The following is a 22,431-nucleotide window of genomic DNA, read 5'->3' on the forward strand; positions in this document are numbered from 1 at the left end:
CCCCACACCATGCAAGCAGTGTGGGCTGTTTGACTATAGTTCACCACGCTGGTCAGAGAAAGCTGATAAAGACCATCCGGCATGGCGTGAGCTTGTAGCGGCCTTCTGCTCCACGGGGAGTGAAGAGTGAGTCACCACGCTGGTCAGGAGAGGAGCGTGGACGTTGAAGCATACAATTTACATTTTTGAAAATAGATAAAAAAAATGGTCTGACTTACAGTGACCGCCTAAAATAAATATGATGGAGTGGTTACGGGGGGTGGGGGGGTGCAACTAATCATTTTCCCCCCTTCCCTCCTCCTTAGCTTTGATACTCGCAGTGCTCTTCAATAAATCTCCCTGCCTCCCTCATCCCCATCCCGTTGCTTAGCTACAACACACTCAGGCATATCAAGGGAAAAAAAGAATATCACACAATAGTGCAAGACAGAAGAAGCACGTATAAAAGCATTTCTCAAGTGGTGTATCATTACGCAACTGAAAAAATACGAGACTTTTAATGTCCCACGAAACTTACAGAGATTTTCTAGGACGGCAGCTGCCTGGAAAATAATGTGATATTTGAATGTAGCATCGTCCGTGCAAACTGCATCTCAAAACGCTGATGAATAGGGAACGCGCAGAGGTTTCGTTCACCGAGAGAGAGAATCATTCAGAGGCGCCGGAAACCACAGACACGGTGGGAAGGCAGCCAGAACCGCCGCCAACAATTGCCCCAAATCTGTGGTCCAATACTGTGATGTTTGGCCAACCCCACGAATGAGTAAAAAACTCATTAAGACTTAATAATGAAAAGAAGCCTAGCAATGTGCCTGAGGACGAGAGTTTTTAATCAGCGTGTATTACCTCCTGTGAAATAAGGCAAACTATTTGCCATTGGCAGTGATGCACAAGCACCAATAATAATAAAAAAAGACTTAGCACTATGTTCAAGAACACAGCGTGACCTTACAAGGTAAAAGTAATAGGGGACGTGTTAGGCAATGGCCATGTTCATAGCACAAGAACGGCTAACCACTGGGCTTCCCAAGTACACATTTTACACTCGTTATGTAGGTAATATAATTGTCTATAGAAACCCATTACTTGAGGACTCGTATACCCGCTACTGCATAAAGTGGATTGGTAATGGCTGATAACCTACCTCTCTATGTGCTATGAAGGGCCATTGCCCGAAACATCACCTATTATATATTTGTATTTTTCAAGGCCACAAATTCAGTGTTATTGAAGAACGTGTCGAGTTTATGTTGTTAATTGTGCTTGCTCACCACTGCCGAAAGCAGCAACAGCATCACCAAATAATTCCACGACTGAGTGTTCATCACACGAGGAATATCCCGGGGAGGGTCCATGCCGGGGGGGGGGGGGGGGTGGGCAGTGCCCCTGCAACGTACGGGCCTCGGCGGAGTGGACGATCACGGCGGGGCCACGTGGCCCCTCGCCGGCGCTGTTGAAGGTCCCGACGCGCACGAGGAACGCGGCGTAGGGCGGAACGTCGGGCGGCAGCTCTGCCACGTAGAGCGCCGTCTCGGCGTGCGGCACCACCGCCTGCGTCCAGCCTCGCTCGTCGTCCTCGTCCTCGCCGACGACGTCGTCGTTGCGGCCACCGCCGCCGTGACGGCCTCGTGGTGCCATCAGCGACGAGGTGGAGGAGGAGGTCGTGGAGGTGGAAGAGGAGGAGTTTGGACGGAATGACACCACGTAGCCGAAGTCGTCCCCGTAGCGTAATTCTGGGTGCACGGGCTGAGCGGCAGGAACGCGAGCGATGAGAGAATACGACCCCTTTTTATTAGCACGTGCCCAAAGGCTCAAAAACGTCAGAGTGGTCAGCAACAAACAGCACTAATAAAATAATTCTCACGACGTTTCGGCCACAACGCAAGCAGCCGTCCTCAGGTGAAGAACAGGTCTGTCTTTCCGTCTTTCCGACAGACCTGTTCTTTCTCATGAGGACGGCTGCTTACGTTGTGGCCTCAACGTCGTGATAATTATTTTATTATGTTTTATTTTTATTATTTTATTATTTCCCTTCTACGTGACTTTACCGAAAGAACCAAGAAGATGAATCCCTGCAGTCACGAAAGCTTTAAATCGAAATTTAAACAGCACTATTTAAGACTGTATTCGATACGAGTTAACATGGTTCTTGAATTGAGCAAAGTTATAAGAAGTTGGGAAAAGAGATGTTGGGAGGGAATTTCAAAGTGCACCAGTGCAAGGGAGGAAGCAGACAGAGAGAAGTGTTTGTGACCTGTGAGAATAGGTTTCCCCCTTTTTTTTCTGGCAACAAAACAGGTGTTAACATGTTAACACACCAAACTGAAACCTCATATTTTGGTATTTGCAAAGGAGGTCCCATGATGTTTGTGACCTGTAGAGTGGGTGAGTGGGTGAGCGTTAGTAGTATGTTTTTACCCTTTTAACTGGTACAAAATCTGACACCTTTATACAAGCCATCATGTTTGCAATAACCTCAACACAAGAAGTCAAAATGCAAACAAAAAGAAACAACTCTGATGATGATAATGATATGCACTGTCCTTGAAGTTGATTGGTCCACACCCGAGACAGCTTTCTTTAGAACCTAGTCTCCATTGATGTAGGTTCTAAAGAAAGCTGTCTCGGGTGTGGACCAATCAACTTCAAGGACAGTGCATATCATTATCATCATCAGAGTTGTTTCTTTTTGTTTGCATTTTGACTTCTTGTGTTGAGGTTATTGCAAACATGATGCCTTGTATAAAGGTGTCAGATTTTGTACCAGTTAAAAGGGTAAAAACCTATTACTATATTTTGCCACTGGTAAAGGAGATCTCATAGTGGGTGAGCGTTGTTGTGCTCTCGAGTGTGGTGGTTGAACACAGTGTGGATAAGACGAAACGGTCAGTCTGGTAGAATGAGTGGAGGAATCAACGAGTGACGTCCAGGTGAACAGTCACCGTCGTAGTAGCGATAGAAGAATGATGAGGAGGCAACCGATTGCTGGTGAACGAGTGAATCGGTGCTTGTAGTTGTAGTTATTATAGCTACAACGCCTTTTGTTGAACAAGGAAAGCCTTGCTGATTCTCAAGCCTAATTGAGGATGGTATTGCTGCGTTTAGATGTTTGGCCAATTCCCTGAGTAATCAGAGTTTGACTTCGTGTGGGAAGCAAACCGGAGAAACCAGAGAAAATGCACTCCGCATTAGAGGGGATAATATGTAAAGCTCCATCACTTGTCCCGCCACCTCGCAATACAAGCCTACATAACCTGGTACGCCCATCCAAGCACTAACTGGGATCAAATACTGCTTAGCTTATGAGATCTAATGGGATCAAGTGCAGTCGGGGTCATTTGGTCACATTCATAGTTTTAATTGTTTCATGTCCTAGCTACATGGCTTGAATGTACCGTCACGTGGCTATAAAAACAACATGTCTATTGCAATCTATTAGTAAACTCGCCTTTTGCCCGTTCAAGGACGGGTGTATTGCAGTAAATGTGAAACTTGCAAGCGAAAATCAGACCGCGACGTGATATCCATTGCATCAATTCGTGTGCAATTTGTAAGGCTGCGCTGACACAGACCTATTTCATTTAAAGGTTATAATCCCTTGTTCATCATGACGTCCTTTTTACTTCTATGTCTCAACAGCGTGACGGAGATCGCGTGACGTGAGGGTTCTGCCTTTGTCGTGAGGGCTGTAAGTTGACGCCGAGGAGGGGGGAGGAGGCACCTCGCCCCCCCCTATGTGGAGTGACGTCACCCACTAATTATTATTAATGGACGGTGTCTATTTGGAAGACGTCACCTCTTCATGATTATTAATGAGGGGGGCTGTTCGATGTGGAGTGACGTCACCTGCTCACGATTATTAATGAGGGGGGTACTACATGTGGAGTGACGTCACCCGCTCACGATTATTAATGAGGGGGGCTGGCCAACGTGGAGTGACGTCACGCGCGGGACACACAGACATTCTCGGCTCATTGTAGTAGTAAATGTCAATGGGGGCTTCAACTTACGTTCCAGGTAATGGTGAGCTCTCTGGGGCGACCACCCCCACCACTCACAGCCACTGGCACCACAGTAGGGGCTGCACACACGCAGAGACGTACGTTCATATACAAAGAATCGCCCATGTAACACGTGATGCTGGCGAGCACCGATGAAGGCCAGAATGCCGCCGCACAAGGGGGTTGGGTAACCCACACTACGCCCGGCCACCTTTGTCTGTGCAGTGGTGACGTTTACACGCCGCACCAGGTGCTCATTTATAAGGCTGAGTCTACCTAGAAGAAGCCTTGGACCGTTTCAGATATTCGGTACCGCTGTTGGCCGTGAGTAACAAGGCACCGCTCCCCACACACAAATACACACCGCAGCACACAAGTGCAAGCGTCACTCGCGTAATGTTTTGTCAACATGTTGTTGACGTTATTGATATTTGGATGAATCCTTTTGGCGGGGGGTTTTTTTTCTTTCTTTCCCGCTTGGCAATAACATTTCAATTTCGCTCCTGGGATTGTATCACGAGACGAGAGAAGGCTCGCCGCGAAACAACGGCGTCACATCGGCGTCACGTCGTGGCCTCGCTACGTTGACGTCACTGAACTATTTTCTGAGACCCCTTCAATGGGCCACTCATCCGCACTACGCACGCAATCTTTACACAAGGTTGAACAATAACACTGGTCAACACACTTTTTCGGGCATAAGGTATTCCAACGGTTTTAAGGTAATTTTGGGGTGCTGATTCCAAATCTGGCATCAGTTTTTGTCTATCACATCAGGTTTTTGAGATATCAAATATTGCATTTTCAATAAAAATGCAGAAGACAAATATTGAATAAATGTGGATATCTACATAAAATGATATTATAAACACACTATCCTAAAAATACAGCACCATATTTTAAAACTAAAGCAGTCACTGACTCGCAACAACTTGCAATCATAAGTGACAGAGTTAATTTCGGGTAAAATCAATGAAAATGGGGTATGCCGATAGCATAACATGAGATGTGATAGCGCAAATCTGAGATCAGATTTGGAATCAGCACCCTGAAATTAGTCTAAAACAGCTGCAAAAGTCCAGGCCAGAAAAAAAATGTTTTTTTTGTTGTGTAATACAAGGTCCAGCACTTACTACATGACGATCGGATGTATATATATATTTAATAAAATTACACAAATGGGTTTTGTTTTGTGGCGCAGTTATTTGGTGACTAGGCTGAGACTCGTCGACTCGCTATACCTGAGAGCCCGTGGTTTAATCCTGGGAGGCTAAAATCTGGATTTGAACAGAGGTTTTCTCGGCAGCATTTCTCCGACATAGCATTAACCTTCTGAACCACCCAGCCAGGACTGTGAGATTGGGAGATTTTGTGTACAATTGGATGGTTTTTTTTCTTGTTTTAGGCTTTTGTGAAATTGGGATAAAAACTTTTATTTTCGATTCAAAATGTTCTGGTTTCTACTCCAGCAAAACCACCTGTTGTTTTGGGTCTCTTCTGAACGGAGGCGCATGCCGTTTTTTTAAACAAATAAAAAGGAATCATCACCTGTTCACCTCTTTACCCAAACCACCTCATTTTGATTGTCATGACTGCATTTTGCCGGGCTTAATATCTCACTGGATAATTTCAGGGTCACTGGAAGATTACTGGGGGAAATGCCACGTGCCTTAGTAGGCACAACCTACAGCGAGAAGTATACTGGATGTGGTATGTGCTGAGTGCACACGTAGGGTGAGTAGTGGGTGACGTCACGTGACGCTCGCCCTCGGAGAGAGTGGCGTCGCAGAACGTGACGTCAGGCGGGCCTTGGGGGACGGTGACGTCATGCCCCCAGGGGGGTATTTAAAGGGGGACCCGGGATGTAACCGGGGTTCGTCGGGGGTAGGAGTGGGGACTCGGGTAGTTGGTCCTCACACGAGGCTAGGGGAGGCTACTCCGCCCGACCGGCCGAGGTTGGGGTAGTCCTGGCCCGGGGCAGGGAGGAGAGCCGAGTTAGCCGGGGTGAAGAGATCCCAGTACCCTGTCCCCTGGGGAGTTATCGGCTAGGGGGGTTTTGGTTCGGCGTAAGCCCTTAACAAACTTGGCGTGAGCCCCTAACGGAACCTGCCTTGGAGTCGTACATTACACTCTCTGTATCGGCAACCCAGATACATTCAGTTCTGGTTTCTTGTTTATTGTGATTTGTTGTCGTTTTTATGTCATCATCGTTGTTGCTGTTCTTGTAGCCATTGTTCATGTCATTGGGGGGGGGGGTTGCCATGTCCCCAGTAAGCGTAGAGCATTGGGCCAACATTGGGCCAACAGCTCCAACCAAATGGCCCAACGTTGGCCCAACGTTGGCATATTCCCGTGTAATTATCGTTGTTATGTCGTCATGTCATCTTCGTTGTGGTGGCGGCGGTGGCTGCGTACGGGCGGCGTTGGTGCGGATCCGTCGCGATGGTGTGCTCTGCTCGCTGGTCCCCACGTCGCTCACGGCCGCCACGCGGAACTCGTACTCAGTCCACGGCACGAGGCGCTCGCACACGGCCGTCACCGCGCTCCCCTCGATCTCTGCCGGCGCTGGCGACGAGGGGGCAACACGGCAGGACGAGGCGGGGCGAGGAGGGGAGGGGGAGACGGCCAAGGTGAAACGATGGGAGATGGATGTGGAACGAAGCTACGTGAAATAGTAACGTTAATTTTCGATTTAAAGCTTTCGTGACTGCAGGGATTCATCATATTGGTTCTTTCGGTAAAGTCACGTAGAAGGGAAATAATAAAGTAATAAAAATAAAACATAATAAAATAATTCTCACGACGTTTCGAAGCTACGTGAAATAGTAACGTTAATTCTAGATTTAAAGCTTTCGTGACTGCAGGGATTCATCATCTTGGTTCTTTCGGTAAAGTCACGTAGAAGGGAAATAATAAAGTAATAAAAATAAAACATAATAAAATAATTCTCACGACGTTTCGAAGCTACGTGAAATAGTAACGTTAATTCTAGATTTAAAGCTTTCGTGACTGCAGGGATTCATCATCTTGGTTCTTTCGGTAAAGTCACGTAGAAGGGAAATAATAAAGTAATAAAAATAAAACATAATAAAATAATTCTCACGACGTTTCGAAGCTACGTGAAATAGTAACGTTAATTCTAGATTTGAAGCTTTCGTGACTGCAACGATTCATACTCTTAGCTCTTTCGGTAAAGTCACGTAGGTAAAAAATGAAATAAAAATTAATAAAAAAATAAATTCACGACGTTTCCGTCAGAGCCAGATTTGCTGCATCAAGTGAAGAGAGAATTTTGCCTCACTTGATGCAGCAAATCTGGCTGCGACGGTCCCACCTGATGACGGAGACTTGTGTTGCCTCCGAAACGTCGTGATTTTTTTATTTTAATTTCATTTTTTACCTACGTGACTTTACCTAAAGAACTAAGAGTATAGTAACGTTAATGTTAATCAATAGTAACGACAATAATGTTCATTCATGTTCTTCCACTGCCCGATGAGGGTCACCGCACACGGTGCAGGCATGAAGGCAGTCTTGGCTGTACTTCAAGCTGGTCAGCGATGGTTGGTGAAGGTAGGGGGAGTGCCAGAACAACAATTGATTTCCTCCACCAACCCCCCCCTACTGCCCATAGCGCCTGCTGCACCTGCCCATGGCGCATGGATGATCACACACCCAGAACGGGTCGTGGGGATTGATTGACCGTGCAGCAAGGGTTGGTGACGGCAGGGAACATGTAGTGCGGCAGCACAGGAGTACAGTACAACAATGGATTCTGCTGCCCACAATGTAACCCCGCAACAGCCAAAGACAAACTGCCATGCGTGGTCGTCGCCCATCCAAGCACTATCCAGCCCAACCCAGCGCCAGATTAGTGCGGGGCCTGTAGAGTGTGTTATTAAGGGGCTCTAAATAAAAAAAACACAAATATTAAAACACACATTTTTTACCTGCACAGTAAAGTAATTGTATTTTTTCATTTCCTATATAGCCAGATAATACGACAAATCGCTAACCTTAAACACCCAGTCGTTCATAAAAGTTGAAGGCAGTATAGTACTATAGTAATAGAGCAAGTGCAGAATCACTGAACCGGAATTGATAGCTTGAAAGCATTTAGCGTGGGGCCCTTGAAAGTGCGGGACCCGTAGCTACTACATATGTAGCTACTTTTGCTACTACGATAATCCGGCACTGCCCCAACCCTGCTTAGCATCTGAGATCTGATACTATCGGGTGCACGCACAATATCCAGCCCGTGTCGTTCTTGTGTGCGCGCTACTAACCCTGCGCACATTTTTCTACTCAAGGTCAGCTTTTAAATTCTTCTCGACACACATCCTTTCCCCTATCATCTATCTCCCCCTTCCTCCCCGGCACCTTACGAATTCAACAGTCGAAGGGCGATTGCACTCGGCACGGTCTCGTATCGACAACGACGGCATAAACGAGGCTTCGCGAAACAATCGAAGCCTTCAATCGAACCACTCCGGAATCGCCCCCCCTTCCCTTCCCTTGCGCGCGGCCGCGTGTGCCAACCGGTGGAGACGGCCGCCCACTGCCGGGACTGCGGCGTGCGAGCCTCCACGCGGTAGCGCCGGATGGGGCTGTTGTTGACGGCGCCCTGCTTCCAGGACAGCATGGCGCTCGTGTTGGTCACCTTCATGACGCGCACCGACGCTGGGGGCCCCGGCGGACCTGCACGCGGTGCCACAGGGAGCGGTGATAGGCGGGGGGGGGGGGGGTGATGCAAACACGCACGCATGTGGGTGGAAGACCACGCTACCCTCCTTACCTTGTGTGCCGTACACCGGCCTTTATAGGTGTTCGATTACAGTGCTTGACCCGGCCGGAGGGTCTTATCAAGTCACGAGTGGGAGCACGCGCCGAGGCAGTGCGTGGTAGCAGCATCCGCAATCCGGCACCGACCCCTCGCGTTCCTCCTAGAACAGCTCCAAGCGAGCTCCCTGCCGAGGGGTCCCTCCTGCTTGTATACCCTGGAAAGGCGTTATTTGATTCTCAAGGCTTTTTAAGGGCGGTCCTGCCAAGTTCTTACAATGGGCAGGACTACGTTGCTGCTTCGTATCATCCCAACTAATTAATTTGCAGATAGGTTTTCAGCATCGGGACTTTTGCGTGGTTTTATTTTTTAGCGATGGGAGTAAACCGGAGAACCCGGAGGAAACCCGTGCAGAACAAGGAGCGAACGTACAAATTCCACACAGAAAAGGTGCCTGCGGTGGGAATTGAGCCCATGCCACCTTCTTGCTGTGGGGGGGGGGGGGGGGCACGAGTGTTACCAAAGTTAATTTCAAAGTAAATTTATTAGGTATAGCCCTGTGAGTCATTCGGCGCTTGAATCGGGTGCAACCGCAACAAACAAAAAAACATGAACAATAAAACATCTTAAAGTGACTATGTGCAAACAGAAAATCCAAGAAAAGACAGCTAAATATTGCAGAAAAATCACCGTACACCAACCCTGTGCAAATATCCCAGTAAACGAGCATCTCAATAATAATAATAATAGCGTCGATCCTGGGGGCCCCATCGCACCTTTGACTCGGAGCGTGGCGCTGGCAGACACGCTGTCGATGGGCGTGCGCGCCGTGCAGGTGTAGCGCCCGCTGTCTGCCAGGCGCACCTTCACGATGGTGAGGTCACCACTGTCCTCGCTCTGCCGCGTGACGGGGGGGGGGGGGGTGAGACGAACAGGTTCCACTTAGGCACAGCTGGGGGACGATCACTCTTCTCGTTCTCTCCCAATCGTCGTCAACACCCAGGCTTATGCCTCGTGCTACAATGCCGAGCAGGACAGAACCGCGTGACCGAGTCGATGATGATGATGGCGGCGACTCGGCACGTAACGGCATCACGAGCCATAGATTGGTCAATAACACTGTGGTCTTCAATGGATACAATATATAAGAGGTGACATTTTGGGCAACTGCCCTTCTTCACAGCAGATTCATTTTGTTCACGTGTTACGTAGGGCCATTGCCCGAAACGTCAAACGCACGCATCTCAGCGGGTTTCTCTCATCTCCTGGTTAAAAAGAGAGGAAAGTTTTCACCTGGCTCGCGATCCAGAACTTCTCGGCGTCGCGGCCGGGGTCGAGGGTTCGTCCGAGCGCCTCCCACGTGTAGGTGACGCTCATCCCCGCAGCGGCGCTCGCCTGGCAGGGCAGCAGCACGCTGTCGCTCACGTTCGCCGTCAAGTCAGTGGGCGGCCGCGACATCCACGTGGGCTCTGCGCGCGTGCATCGGGGAGAGGGGGGGGTGAGGGGAGAGGTGTGGAGCCGGATTGAGCTAGTGCCGGGACCTGTAGCATCTGTTATAAAGGGAACCTAAATAAAAAAAAAACACGTAAATATTTAAACACATTTTTTACTTGCATAGTATAGTAATTGTATTTTTTCAATTGCTATACAGCCAGATGATAGGACAAATCGCTAACCTTAAACACCCAGTCGTTCGTAAAAGTTGACGGCGGTATAGTGCTATAGTAATAGAGCAAGTGCAGAATCACTGAATCGGAATTGATAGCTTGAAAGCATTTAGCGTGGGGCCCTTGAAAGTGCGGGGCCCGTAGCATATGTACAGTAGCTACTTTTGCTACTAGGATAATCCGGCACTGGAGAGGTGTGGAGATAACTCTTTGGTTCTTTCGGTAAAGTCACGTAGGTATAAAATACATTAAATTAAATCACGACGTTTCGATTGCAACACAAGCGACCCTGTATGACCTTCAATTACCAGCCGAGGCACACACACACACATTCAAGCCTTTTCCAGTTGTGTGTATGGCTCCAAACCGGGCAACTTCCATTGTTTTAGCGGGGTTGCCTGTTGGAGTTTGTTGCCTAACGTTTGTCGTGGATTCCCTCCGAGGCACCTTGGACGTGGAGCTGCAGGGTGAGGTTGGCGCGGCCGCGCGCGTTCTCCGCCACGCACGTGTAGGGGCCCCCGTCGGCGTCCTCCGTCGCGTTTACAATGAGAAGGGAGCTGTCGCGCTCACGGACAAACACCCTGTTGTGCACACACACGCACACAGAGATATAGATAAGCACGTAAAAAATATAAACTACAAACTATTTTTAATTCTCCATAATATCTTATACTCTTAGTTCTTTCGGTAAAGTCACGTAGGTAAAATAATGAAATTAAAATAATTAAATAAATTGAATAAAATAATTAAATCACGACGTTTCGAAGGCAACACAAGTCTCCGTCATAAGGTGGGACCGTCACAGCCAGATTTGCTGCACCATAATTTCGTTTGTTTTTTGGGTTAGATAGCGTAAATATATAAATGTGTCGTTAAACCCGCCACCACCCGTCACGTAAACAGAACATGCCAAAGTTACTAGTACAGCACACCGGTGTGTTGGAGAGCAAAGCCACAACATTTACAGTCTGAGTACTGGTAAGGCCCACTGAGCTCTCGAGCTGTTTTTCAGAAGCGACCTGCCCACAAATGAAGGACGTGGAGGAAAATCCACGTGACCACGGGGAGAGCATGCAAACTCTAAATATACAGGCGTCAGGGTCGGGGTCGGACCCACATTCTTTTGCATAATAGGCGAGGGAGTTAACATTTCATCACCGAGATACAGACATTCAAACGTACAAAGACAAAGATCCCCCCACATAGTCCTAACAGACTTCGTTTCCTTAGTCGTGATGTTTACACACCGCACCAGGTACTCATTTAAGGCCAAATTGACCTAGGGGAGGCACAGAACCAGTTCAAATTTTCACCATTGTTGAGCGGGAATCGAACTCAGGCCACTTGGTTCGTAGTGCATAGCACTAACCACTGCACTACCACTCCCCACACACATACACACATATAAAGATACAAACGCGACAACAAAATCATGGTGGTGGGGGTTGTGAATCATGAAATCTCGACTGAGATGCAATAAACTGGGCTGCAGTGTATCGCACCACACCAAACATCACACACGACACCGTTTTCACCGATCCACACACACTGCGTCACACTGCGTCACACCGTACCACATGCCACACCGGTGTCACTCATGCAGCCAGCTATAGTTGCAGGGTTTTGGTAGTACATGTTGTTTATGTCATTTATTGTGAAAATTTCGTCACAGTTCCTATGATCACTGTTTCATTGCTTTCATGGCTTTATTTTGGTGATTTCGAAAAGTGTATTGGTTTAGCCATGTTTGTTTGTTGTAGTACAGAGTTAGACTGATGGCCTTAATCTAAGTTGTCTTGTGGTTGTTGTTGTTGTTTGACTTGCATCCCACTGGGATTTTTGCACACAGCGTTGGTGTACGGTGTTTTTTTTGCAATATTTTGCTGTCTTTTCTTGGATTTACTGTTTGCACTCAGTCACATATTCACTTTAAGATCTTTTTTTGTTCATGTTTTTGTTTTTTGTTGTTGCGGTTGCACCCGATTTGAGAGCCGAATGGCTCACAGGGCCATACCTAATAAATGAAACTTGAAACTTGAAAACCACACCAAAACCACTGCACTGCACGCCACGCCGGTCTCACAGAACCCACACACACACACTGCAGCGAAGTACCACAGCCGATCTCACTGACCACACGGCACAACACCGCACACCAGTCTCACCGCGAGGAGTTGAGAATGGGGGCACCGTGCCGCTCCCAGGAAATGGTGGCGTGGGGCGAGGCGCGGGGCCGGCAGAGCAGCGTCGCCGCACCGCCTCTCACCACGTGCGCGGTGCCGGGGTCCGGCGAAGAGCCGAAATGCGGCGCGTATTCTACGGCGGGCACACGGGGACACGCGGCTGGGGGTCGGCATGGGGGTCGCTCGGAGAGATGGATAAAGTCTGGGGTCGTGTGGTTTGTTTTTTTCCAGATTTTGACCGGAGTTCCCAACTTCGCGATTATGTCGCTGCATCCCATGACTTTGTGACCGTTACAATTCATTCTTTAGAGTTTGCAAAGCGCCACAGTTTTCGTTCACTCGAGAGAGAGATGATTCTTCACCGCAGGAAAACCACAGGACAAGCGGGGAAGACAGCCAAAACTGGCACCAGCAATTGCCCAAGACCTGTGGTGCTATATTGGGATGTTCATGATTCATCTGAACCACGCAGCCACATTGGCGTCATGCTGAATGCTAATCATGGATTTACAATGAAAAAATCATGAAAGTGACTGGAGGAAACATGTTTTAGTCCACTAAAAAAATACATGGTCAATTTAAAACTGAATTAATGCAATGTGTCGATATTATTGCAAACAAATACCTCCGTCCGTTTTGATCAAACAATATTCCACCAATTATTTTGATTAATCATTTTTCATTTTGGGTTATATCGTGTCGGTATAATGTCGAAGTTTAACTGTGTCCTTCCACCACCCAACTGGCATTCAAAGACGATCCAACCCAAAACAAACATTACGAATCACATTGGTCACGAAGGCTTCTCGGTTTTGTTAAACTGATTTTAACACGATGTATCGATACTCAGCGTGCGAAATAATCAATACAAATCTGTAAAATAATAGAACCCCACCCCCCACGTGACACTAACTTCTGTCGTTTTGGGTCAAATATGGGTGTTAAATTGCTTTAAAAAGTATTCTATTATGTAATCGTGCTGCTAAATATGCTGTATAGTTTATGCCATACTTTTCACAATGGCATGCTTGCCGAATTCGTTTTTGTGACAAAATATATATTTTATGACTTTAAATAAACACCAGAGCCTCACCCATATGGCTAGAGTATGAACGTTCCTGACTAGTTACCCTGGGGCCTTGTGGCGCAACGGTAGCGCGTCTGACTCCAGATCAGAAGGTTGCGTGTTCAAATCACGTCAGGGTCAAGTTAGTGAATACAATCTTTTAAAGTTATTTTTTAAAATTTAACTAATAGATCAGGGAACAAACACCAAAAAGACACCTGATTTTTTTTTTTTAAGTTGGCTTTGGCCAGAAAACGTCAATGCCAGCCAGGATGATGGCCAATAAGACGAAACTGAATTGCAGCCGAAGGAGAGAATGTATCCAAAGCGGTCGGTCACGGTGGAGATGGAGCAATGAGATCAGTCCGCGTGCATGCGTAAAAGCCTTAATCCAGCAACGGATTGATCATGGTTGAAACCAAATGTTCCCTATGACTAGAATCCGATGTTGATGGCAGACAGCCCAAGACCTCGTGGCGCAACGGTAGCGCGTCTGACTCCAGATCAGAAGGTTGCGTGTTCAAATCACGTCGAGGTCATACCTGCATTTGTTTTTGTCAATGACATTGAGGAGGAAAAATAGAAATCGTACCCTGACGATACGCGGTGCATCGAGCGTCAGTAAGAATCGGTCGTGTTCGATTTAGCCAAATTAAATGCAAATGTGGACACAGAACAGTAGTTTGTACAGTGTATATATTATTCTTCTTGGTTCTTTCGGTAAAGTCACGTAGAAGGGAAATAAAAAAAATAATACAAATAAAACATAATAAAATAATTCTCACGACGTTTCGGCCACAACGCAAGCAGCCGTCCTCAGGTGGAGAACAGGTCTGTCGGTCTTCCCGTCTTCCCGACAGACCTGTTCTCCACCTGAGGACGGCTGCTTGCGTTGTGGCCGAAACGTCGTGAGAATTATTTTATTATGTTTTATTTTTATTATTTTATTATTTCCCTTCTACGTGACTTTACCGAAAGAACCAATAATATGAATCCCTGCAGTCACGAAACCTTTAAATCGAAAGTGTATATATTACCTACAATGCTCCACAATGCATGTTTGTATATAGAATTGCTTTTCACGTTAAATAGAAATCTCTTTAGTGCTGTTATGGAGTGCACCTGCCCAAGGAACGTCTGGTATACCCAGCAGCATTTAACAGGCCTGAATGCTGATGAGACCCAGATGGTTCAAAACCTGACGCAGAGTTTTGCTTGCTTGAACAAGATGCCGCTTGATGTTGCTTTGGAAGTCCCAACAGGCTGATGGTGACTTTACAATGATGTATTTGCATGCGGAGACAGACACAAAGCGGATGCACGTTTTGTAGGAATTACCGAAAGTGTAAATTTCGTCAACCAGCACCGGACCAGTGTGGTGAAGTATGACCCAATAACCAAATACCCTGCGTATAGCCTGAACAGACTGTTGGGGCAGGTGCTGTTAGCGAGCACCTGTGAAGGCCGGCACGGCACACGAGGGGGGTGGGCGGCCAACACCACGCTCGGCCGCCTTTGTCTCCCCAGTGGTGATCTTTATACAACGCACCAGGACTGGTTATAAATAATCGTTACCGGTGTTGGCCGTGAGCAGGAATCGAACTCAGGTCGCCGGGGTTCGTAGCGCAGTAACTACTGCGCTACCGCTCCCCACAGTAACCCAAACTCCCATGAGCCGCAAGGCGTGTGGAGCAAGGCCGTAGCCATGGAGTCAACATTGGGGGGGACCAAATATTCCAGGGGGTCCGAGGGTCCCCCCCCCAGAAAAAAATTATCTAAATTTGAAAACGAATTTCCTGCCTAAAATATTGAAAAATTCACTAACACATGAGATGGACTTTTTATTTATTTTTTACAATAATGTCTAATAGTGTATTGTAATACATTTCTGTTTTTACTTTTTTCTTGTTTCATTGTATGTAATGGCAGAGATTAGGGATGAATAAAGTACAACCATAACCACAATCAAATAAACAAAAATCGAAATTGAGCATATTTGAATATTGAATATTGGGGGCGGGGGATTACTGCCTTGGTGTGGAGGCCCTCTATCCAGCAGTGGAGTAAGATGTACCTACCGTACATTGCTGAGCATTTTATGGGGGGGGGGGGGGAATTATCTCACAAAAGCGTGCGTACGTTCTCATCTTAAAGGAATGTATATAGCGCCTTAAACAAGGCCCTTTAACAAGAATTCAACAATGGTAACGTATGAATGCAATGGTGGGGATGAGGTGAATGAAAAAGATGTTCCATGACACGATCTAAAAAAAAAGGGAATGCCAAGCAAATAAGATTCAATTTATCTCTCTCGAGGCGAATTCAACACCTTAACATTTACGGTATAAAACCCGTTTTGAAGAAGCAATAATCTCGTGCGTTCGTGCCCGTGCGTGTTGTTCCTTCGCCTGCAGAGAAGCACTCCGCCTCAATGCAGCAGCAGCAACCCCCCTCACCCCCTTCACTCGGCAAGCCGCGCGGACCCCGTGTGAATTCCGCCGTTCGCTCTTCACGGAGCGACGTCGCTGACGTCCAAGGACGTCGATCCTCCCCCGGTAGCCGAATCACTCCGCCCCAGTACCGAATCACTTGGACCCAGTACGGAATCACTCCGCCCCGGTTAGCCGAATCACTCGGACCCAGTACGGAATCACTCCGCCCCGGTTAGCCGAATCACTCGGACCCAGTACGGAATCACTCCGCCCCGGTTAGCCGAATCACTCGAACCCAGCACGGAATCACTCCGCTCCAGTACCGAATCACTCCGCCCCGGTTAGCCGAATCACTCCGACTCAGCACGGAATCACTCCGCCCCAGTATTGTGTCAGTGGCGACTCCTCGTAGGTCCCTGATCGTTCATTAGACGTTCCCGCTAAACGGGACCGCCACAAGTTCCCTAAGGTTCGACCGAATCGGAACTTTTCCGTATTCTGCTTTCATTTATTTTCGTCGCTGGGGTTCGGTACAAAAAATATATAAATATCCGTTACGTATAACACAGGACATTTCACCTGTTTTATTGCCAGAACGGGTAAAACTTATACTTTTAAATGCGCCTTTTGGCGTCATCTGGTCCAACACCATGTGAGACTAGGCTCTAAGGAAAGCTGTCTCGGGTGTGGACCAATCAACTTCAAGGACAAATGCATACATTATCAGAGTTATGTTTTTTGTTTGCATTACGACTGCAGGTATTGTGGTCTATGCAAACAATACTCCTTGTAAAAAAGAGGTGTCAGTTTTGTTGCCAGATAAAAGGGTAAAAAAACAATTATCACTTTTACGTATGTTGAATTTCTTTCGCACCGTACGTAACCAACCGCGGTAATTGGAGGTGCGGGGTCAGAGCAACAAACGAAACACGACAGGGTCTGGAGGTCGCACTCAAGAGGACCCCCCAACCCACAGAAGCATGCGAGTTCCATCTCCCGTAATTCTCACCAGCGACGACAAGAACGGGGTCGCCCACCCTCTGAGGTCCAAAATCGCACGGTGACCCCACGTGTCGTAGGAATACAAATATCGCACAGTGACGGAAAATAAGAGAGCTCCATCCGAATGCATTGTCTTGAGATTATTGCGTCAATTATTAAAAAGGCGAGGGTTAGTTGCATAAAAAAAACAACTTGAGCACAAGTTTCCCTGAACCGTTTAAAATCGGTGGCGATGTATTTGGGGCCGTCCATAAATGACGTCACGCAATTTTGGCTGATTTTTGACCCCCCCCTCCCCCCCTCGTCACACGGCGTCACAAAAAGTCAGAGCCCCCTCTAATATGACGTCATAAAGTTCTGCCCCCCCCAAAACCATATTTACATTTTGAAAATAAAACATGCTTCAAATCGCTTTAAACTATTGTCATTGTAGTGCGTATTTAATGTGGCGCTGCACTCTGATGTTGTAGATGAAAACATTGATTGAAAAGTCTATTTAATTAAGTAGAACGTGTTGTTTATATTTATTTAAAGTTGCGCATTTTGATGTGCCGTCCCATTTCTCAACCCCCCCCCTCCCCCCCTCATCACAAATTGTCACAAATGTCTGACCCCCCCCCCCCTAGGTGCGTGACGTCATTTATGGACGGCACCTTTACGCAACTGGTCAAAGGAATTGTAGTGAATAAAGTGTCAGTTTTGTTGCCAGATAAAAGGGTAAAAAAACAATTATCATATTTTGCTACTGGCAAATGAGGTTCCAATGGTGTCTGGCAATACATACAGATTCCCCAGGGCAGCTACCCCAAGCAGAGGACGATGTTACAGGTTAGCAAGTCTCGCTGATAATAATCCCCTGGATGATTTTCTCTTCCTCCCCTCTGTTTTGCACGTGGGGGTCAGGTGCGGGTCAGAAGAGGACGCGAGAGCTCCCCCAATTCAGCCTTTCAATCACAACATCGAGTGTTTGTCGAGCGAACGCAAGAGTGTTCGTTGCCATGAGGTCCCACCGGGGTGCCTTGACAGCCCACTTCAAATATTGTTGTTTGTCCTTCACCGCCCCCACGCCCGCACCTCCGATGAGCACGGCTGGCTACGTACGGCGCGAAAGAAGTTCAACGTGCAACAGTTCGAGTCAATCTGCTCGACTAGTGGCTGAACCCCTCTCTAGAAGAAGCTCCACCCGAATAAAAAAAAGTGAAGAATAGCTTCATAATCAACGTTTTTGGGTTTAGATCGCGTTATTTATAAATGTGTCGTAACCCTCCACCACCCGACACGGCCAATCAGTAAAAAAGTGTCACGTTGACAAAAGACAAATAGTTCACTGCTTTAGCCCACCGGTGTGTTGAAGCGTGAAACCACAACATTTACAATTTGAGTACGACGTTTCGCTGGTAATTGCATCCTGCATCATCGGGCGAATCGCGATCTAAACCCAAAAACGTTGATTATGAATAATATTGGTCGCGAAAGCCTACGTGTTAAACTGAAGAATAGCTGCGGACGTGCGAACACAAACCCGGTGCAACAGCGGACGGAGGGAGACCTGGGTGCGAATCCGGGTCTTCAGCACCCTGTGATGATACCGGGTTCCCAAGTGCGGTGAGGTAAATGATTATTGTTGTTACATTTAACACGTAGGCTTTCGCGACCAATATTATTCATAATCAACGTTTTTGGGTTTAGATCGCGCTATTTATAAATGTGTCGTAACCCTCCACCACCCGACGCGGCCAATCAGTAAAAAAGTGTCACGTTGACAAAAGACAAAAAGTTCACTGCTTTAGCCCACCGGTGTGTTGAAGCGTGAAACCACAATATTTACAATTTGAGTACGACGTTTCGCTGGTAATTGCATCCAGCATCAACGTGACACTTTTTTACTGATTAGCCGTGTCGGGTGGTGGAGGGTTACGACACATTTATAAAAAACGCGATCTAAACCCAAAAACGTTGATTATGAATGTTGTTACATTGTTTTTTTTGCTGTATTTTGGTGATTTCGAAAACATATGGTTAAGCCATGTTTCTTGCGGAAGTGCGGAGTTGGCCTGATAACTTGAATCTAAATTGTCTTATGGTTGTTATTGTTTGACTTGCATCACACTGGGATTTTTGCACACAGCGTTGTAATACGGTGGGTTTTTTTTCTGGAAGATTTGCTGGTTTATCCAGGATGTTTCTGTTGCGCGTGGATTCAATATCGGCCGTTCTATAGGAGTACGTACACAGGTGGGGGGGGGGGTAAAAAGTCCGGGTGCGTACACGGAGGGGGGGGGTCAAGTTTTGACAGATTTTTGCGTGCGTACTAAATGGATGGCCCCTAAGGACGCGCACGCCCTGTCATTCCACGCGGGGTGTTTATTGTTGGAAGTGCAGCCGTGAATCGGGCACGCGGAAAGGAGCATTGTAGAAGAATATACAACTGGTCAGTGCCGGATGAAGCTAGTGCGGGGCATGTAGCATATGTTATGAAGGGGCCCTCAATAATAAATACATAAATAATAAAACACACATGTTTAGCTTGCATAGTAAAGTAACTGTATTTTTTCATTTGCTATACAGCCAAATCGCTAACCTTAAACACCCAGTCGTTCATAAAAATTGAAGGCAGTATAGTACTATAGTAATAGTGCAGAATCACTGTGCCGAATCACTGAACCAGAATTGAATGCTTGAAAGCATTTAGCGCGGGGCCCTCGAAAGTGCGAGGGCCCGTAGCTACAGATGTCGCTACTTTTGCTCCTAGAATAATCCGGCACGAAACTGGGGTAATAACAAAAGCAACAACAAGAGTCTCGCAGACTCACCGCGCACGCGGAGTTCGGCAGCGGAGTAGATGGTGCCGTTGCCATTCCACGCCTTGCACTGGTACATCCCCGAGTGGCTGAGGTTCACCGCCGAGATCGTGAGCGTCCCATCGTCCCCCAGCTCCACCGAGCCCTGCCGGAAACAACAACAACAATGCAGCAGCCTCCCACCCCCGGCCTGGTTCACGACGGGCAGAGGCCTGCAAACAGCGCAGTGCCACCTTCTCGTGGTTTTCCCAGGACAGCCCTCTTTGTTGAGGAGGTAGCTGGTGTCTGCGGGAATTCTCCAAGACTTCCCCGGGGACACTGAAATTAATTTTGTCAGTTGCGTAGTAATAATAATGATGTCGTTATAATACGTCGCCCAAGTCGATGAGTGTATGTGCAGTTCTCTCCTCTTCCAGTATTGCCAATTATTCCTCCACTTGCCGTGACGTGTCCCCTTTTTTTGCCTCCAACCGAGGTGGCAACATCGGCGGCACCACTGCCCTCTGACCCCCTAAGTCCTAATCCTAACCGAGCGGAACGAATAAGTCGGGGAGAACAAGCATCTGCCGGTGGGAACAAATATCCGTTCCCCTAGGGGAGCCAGCCTTCAGCGGGAACCAGGGAGACGGGCTACAACACTGTGACTTGGTGAGATTCATTGTATGAATGTATCCTGCGTTAGTTAACAATGTTTGTGTAAGTGTCATTACGTGTTTGCTATGCGAATGTCAATCGACACCCGGGGACGCCCTTGCAAATGAGACGTTCAGGAATGTATGTTGAACTTCTTTCGCGCCGTACGTAGCCAACCGTGCTAATCGGAGGTGCGGGAAACCGTGGTGGAACCATGGCGGAAGCAGATGCGGGTACTTGATGCACAACGGGGAAATAAAAACAAACTCTACAGCAGTGTGCAGCGAATGTGGTCACCACCCAGAACAGAACAGAATGGAACGTATAACGACTCGATGCTCGATTTACAAATACGAAGGAGTAGGCATCGTCACAGCGATGATGCACCACCCCGCTACTCCTGACGCAATCATCTGGCTCATCAACCACCTCGATATGAAATTACAGCTATAGCAATAGGTTTTTACCGTTTTATCTGGCACCAAAATTGACACCTTTATGCAAGGGATCATGTTTGCAATAACCACAACACAAGCAGCCAAAATGCAAACAAAAAGAGACAACTCTGATAATGACATGCACTGTCCTTGAAGTTGATTGGTCCACACCCAAGACGGCTTTTCTTAGGGCCCAGTCTCCACTGGTGTTGGACCAGATGACGCCAAAAGGCGTACAACTCATAAACAGCGCACTATCAGAGTATTGAGAGCTCGGGGTAAGCATTTACATTATGATACCTCCTTTGCCAGTAGCAAGACATAGTAATAGGTTTTTACCCTATTACTGTTTTTACCCTATTACTGTTTTTACCCTATTACTGTTTTTACCCTATTACTGTTTTTACCCTATTACTGTTTTTACCCTATTACTGTTTTTACCCTATTACTGTTTTTACCCTATTACAGTTTTTACCCTATTACTGTTGCACTCCATGAAACATCGGCCGTACAAAGAAGAGGACCCAGGTGAAATTATTTGAGTACTGTAAATGATAAATTCCAAGAGATACTACCCCGTATCAATACTGGTTGAGGGGGAGATGAGCCAAGACAGCCAGCGTGCTGTGACAGTTCCACCTGAAGACGGACGCTTGTGTTGTGAAGCTTGTGTTGCCTCCGAAACGTCGTGATTTTAATTTTAATTTAATTTAATTTTACTTTTATTAATTAAAATTAAAACATTTTTACCTACGTGACTTTACCGAAAAAACCTAAGAATATGAATCCTTGCAGTCACGAAAGCTTCAAATCTAGAAAGAAATCCTTTGAGTGAATGAAAAACGAGACGAAAGTATGAAAGTGAACTCGCGAGCGGCGCTCACCCCGGGCCGCAGCGGCTCTCCGTCCCGGAGCCAGCGGTAGAACGGCGCCGGGTGGCCCCGCGCCTCGCACGCCCACGAGAGGCGGTCGCCGATATCCAACTCAGCCGGCGGGATCCCGCGCACCCAGCTGGGCGGCTCTGGGGAGGAGGGCGACGCGGGACAGACAGGGCGACGGTCGCTCTCTCCATCGCTCCCTTGCTTGCGCAGCGCATCCGAGGCACGATTTGACGTGAAGCTGTGGATTCTTTGCGATAACCTCAAACGCATTTGACTCGTGTATCCTTGTTTGTTAACGCGTTTGTACTATCTCGGGCTCTTTCGGCTGTGAAGAAGGACAACCGCTTGAAAACGTCGACTTTTTGAATGTGTGGCGCTTTTTTTGTCACGTGAAAAATACAGCCTGCATCTGCTCGAAACTTTCCGTGGCTTAGATTTATCATTCGTGCTGCATTCTGGAAGTCACCGAACCGAATCAATTTGCGGCCGTGTGAGACGGCGGGGGAAGGCGAAGTGACGACGCTTGCGACGTCGCTTCCCCTCGCGGA

General features: G+C 47.4%; 1 protein-coding gene and 2 non-coding genes across 3 annotated transcripts in view; 2 read left to right on the plus strand and 1 right to left on the minus strand.

The window, feature by feature from the left end:
• LOC144943804 (contactin-2-like) overlaps positions 1 to 22,431 on the minus strand; it is a 72,673-nt gene that overhangs the window by 9,290 nt on the left and 40,952 nt on the right. Inside the window, exons 11-20 of the mRNA XM_078871649.1 lie at positions 21,887 to 22,023; positions 19,945 to 20,077; positions 12,614 to 12,764; positions 10,896 to 11,029; positions 10,075 to 10,250; positions 9,558 to 9,678; positions 8,541 to 8,699; positions 6,417 to 6,566; positions 4,011 to 4,081; positions 1,398 to 1,746 (exon numbers count right to left, since the gene is read on the minus strand). Coding sequence (XP_078727775.1) covers positions 1,398 to 1,746; positions 4,011 to 4,081; positions 6,417 to 6,566; positions 8,541 to 8,699; positions 9,558 to 9,678; positions 10,075 to 10,250; positions 10,896 to 11,029; positions 12,614 to 12,764; positions 19,945 to 20,077; positions 21,887 to 22,023 — 1,581 coding nt within the window. The remainder of the gene's footprint in view (positions 1 to 1,397; positions 1,747 to 4,010; positions 4,082 to 6,416; positions 6,567 to 8,540; positions 8,700 to 9,557; positions 9,679 to 10,074; positions 10,251 to 10,895; positions 11,030 to 12,613; positions 12,765 to 19,944; positions 20,078 to 21,886; positions 22,024 to 22,431) is intronic.
• On the plus strand, positions 13,767 to 13,838 carry TRNAW-CCA (transfer RNA tryptophan (anticodon CCA)). Its single transcript has one exon. It is a non-coding gene; the product is annotated as a tRNA-Trp (tRNA).
• TRNAW-CCA (transfer RNA tryptophan (anticodon CCA)) lies at positions 14,165 to 14,236 on the plus strand. Its single transcript has one exon. It is a non-coding gene; the product is annotated as a tRNA-Trp (tRNA).

This window comes from Lampetra fluviatilis, chromosome 32 (assembly GCF_964198595.1).
Source record: "Lampetra fluviatilis chromosome 32, kcLamFluv1.1, whole genome shotgun sequence".
NCBI lineage: Eukaryota > Metazoa > Chordata > Hyperoartia > Petromyzontiformes > Petromyzontidae > Lampetra > Lampetra fluviatilis.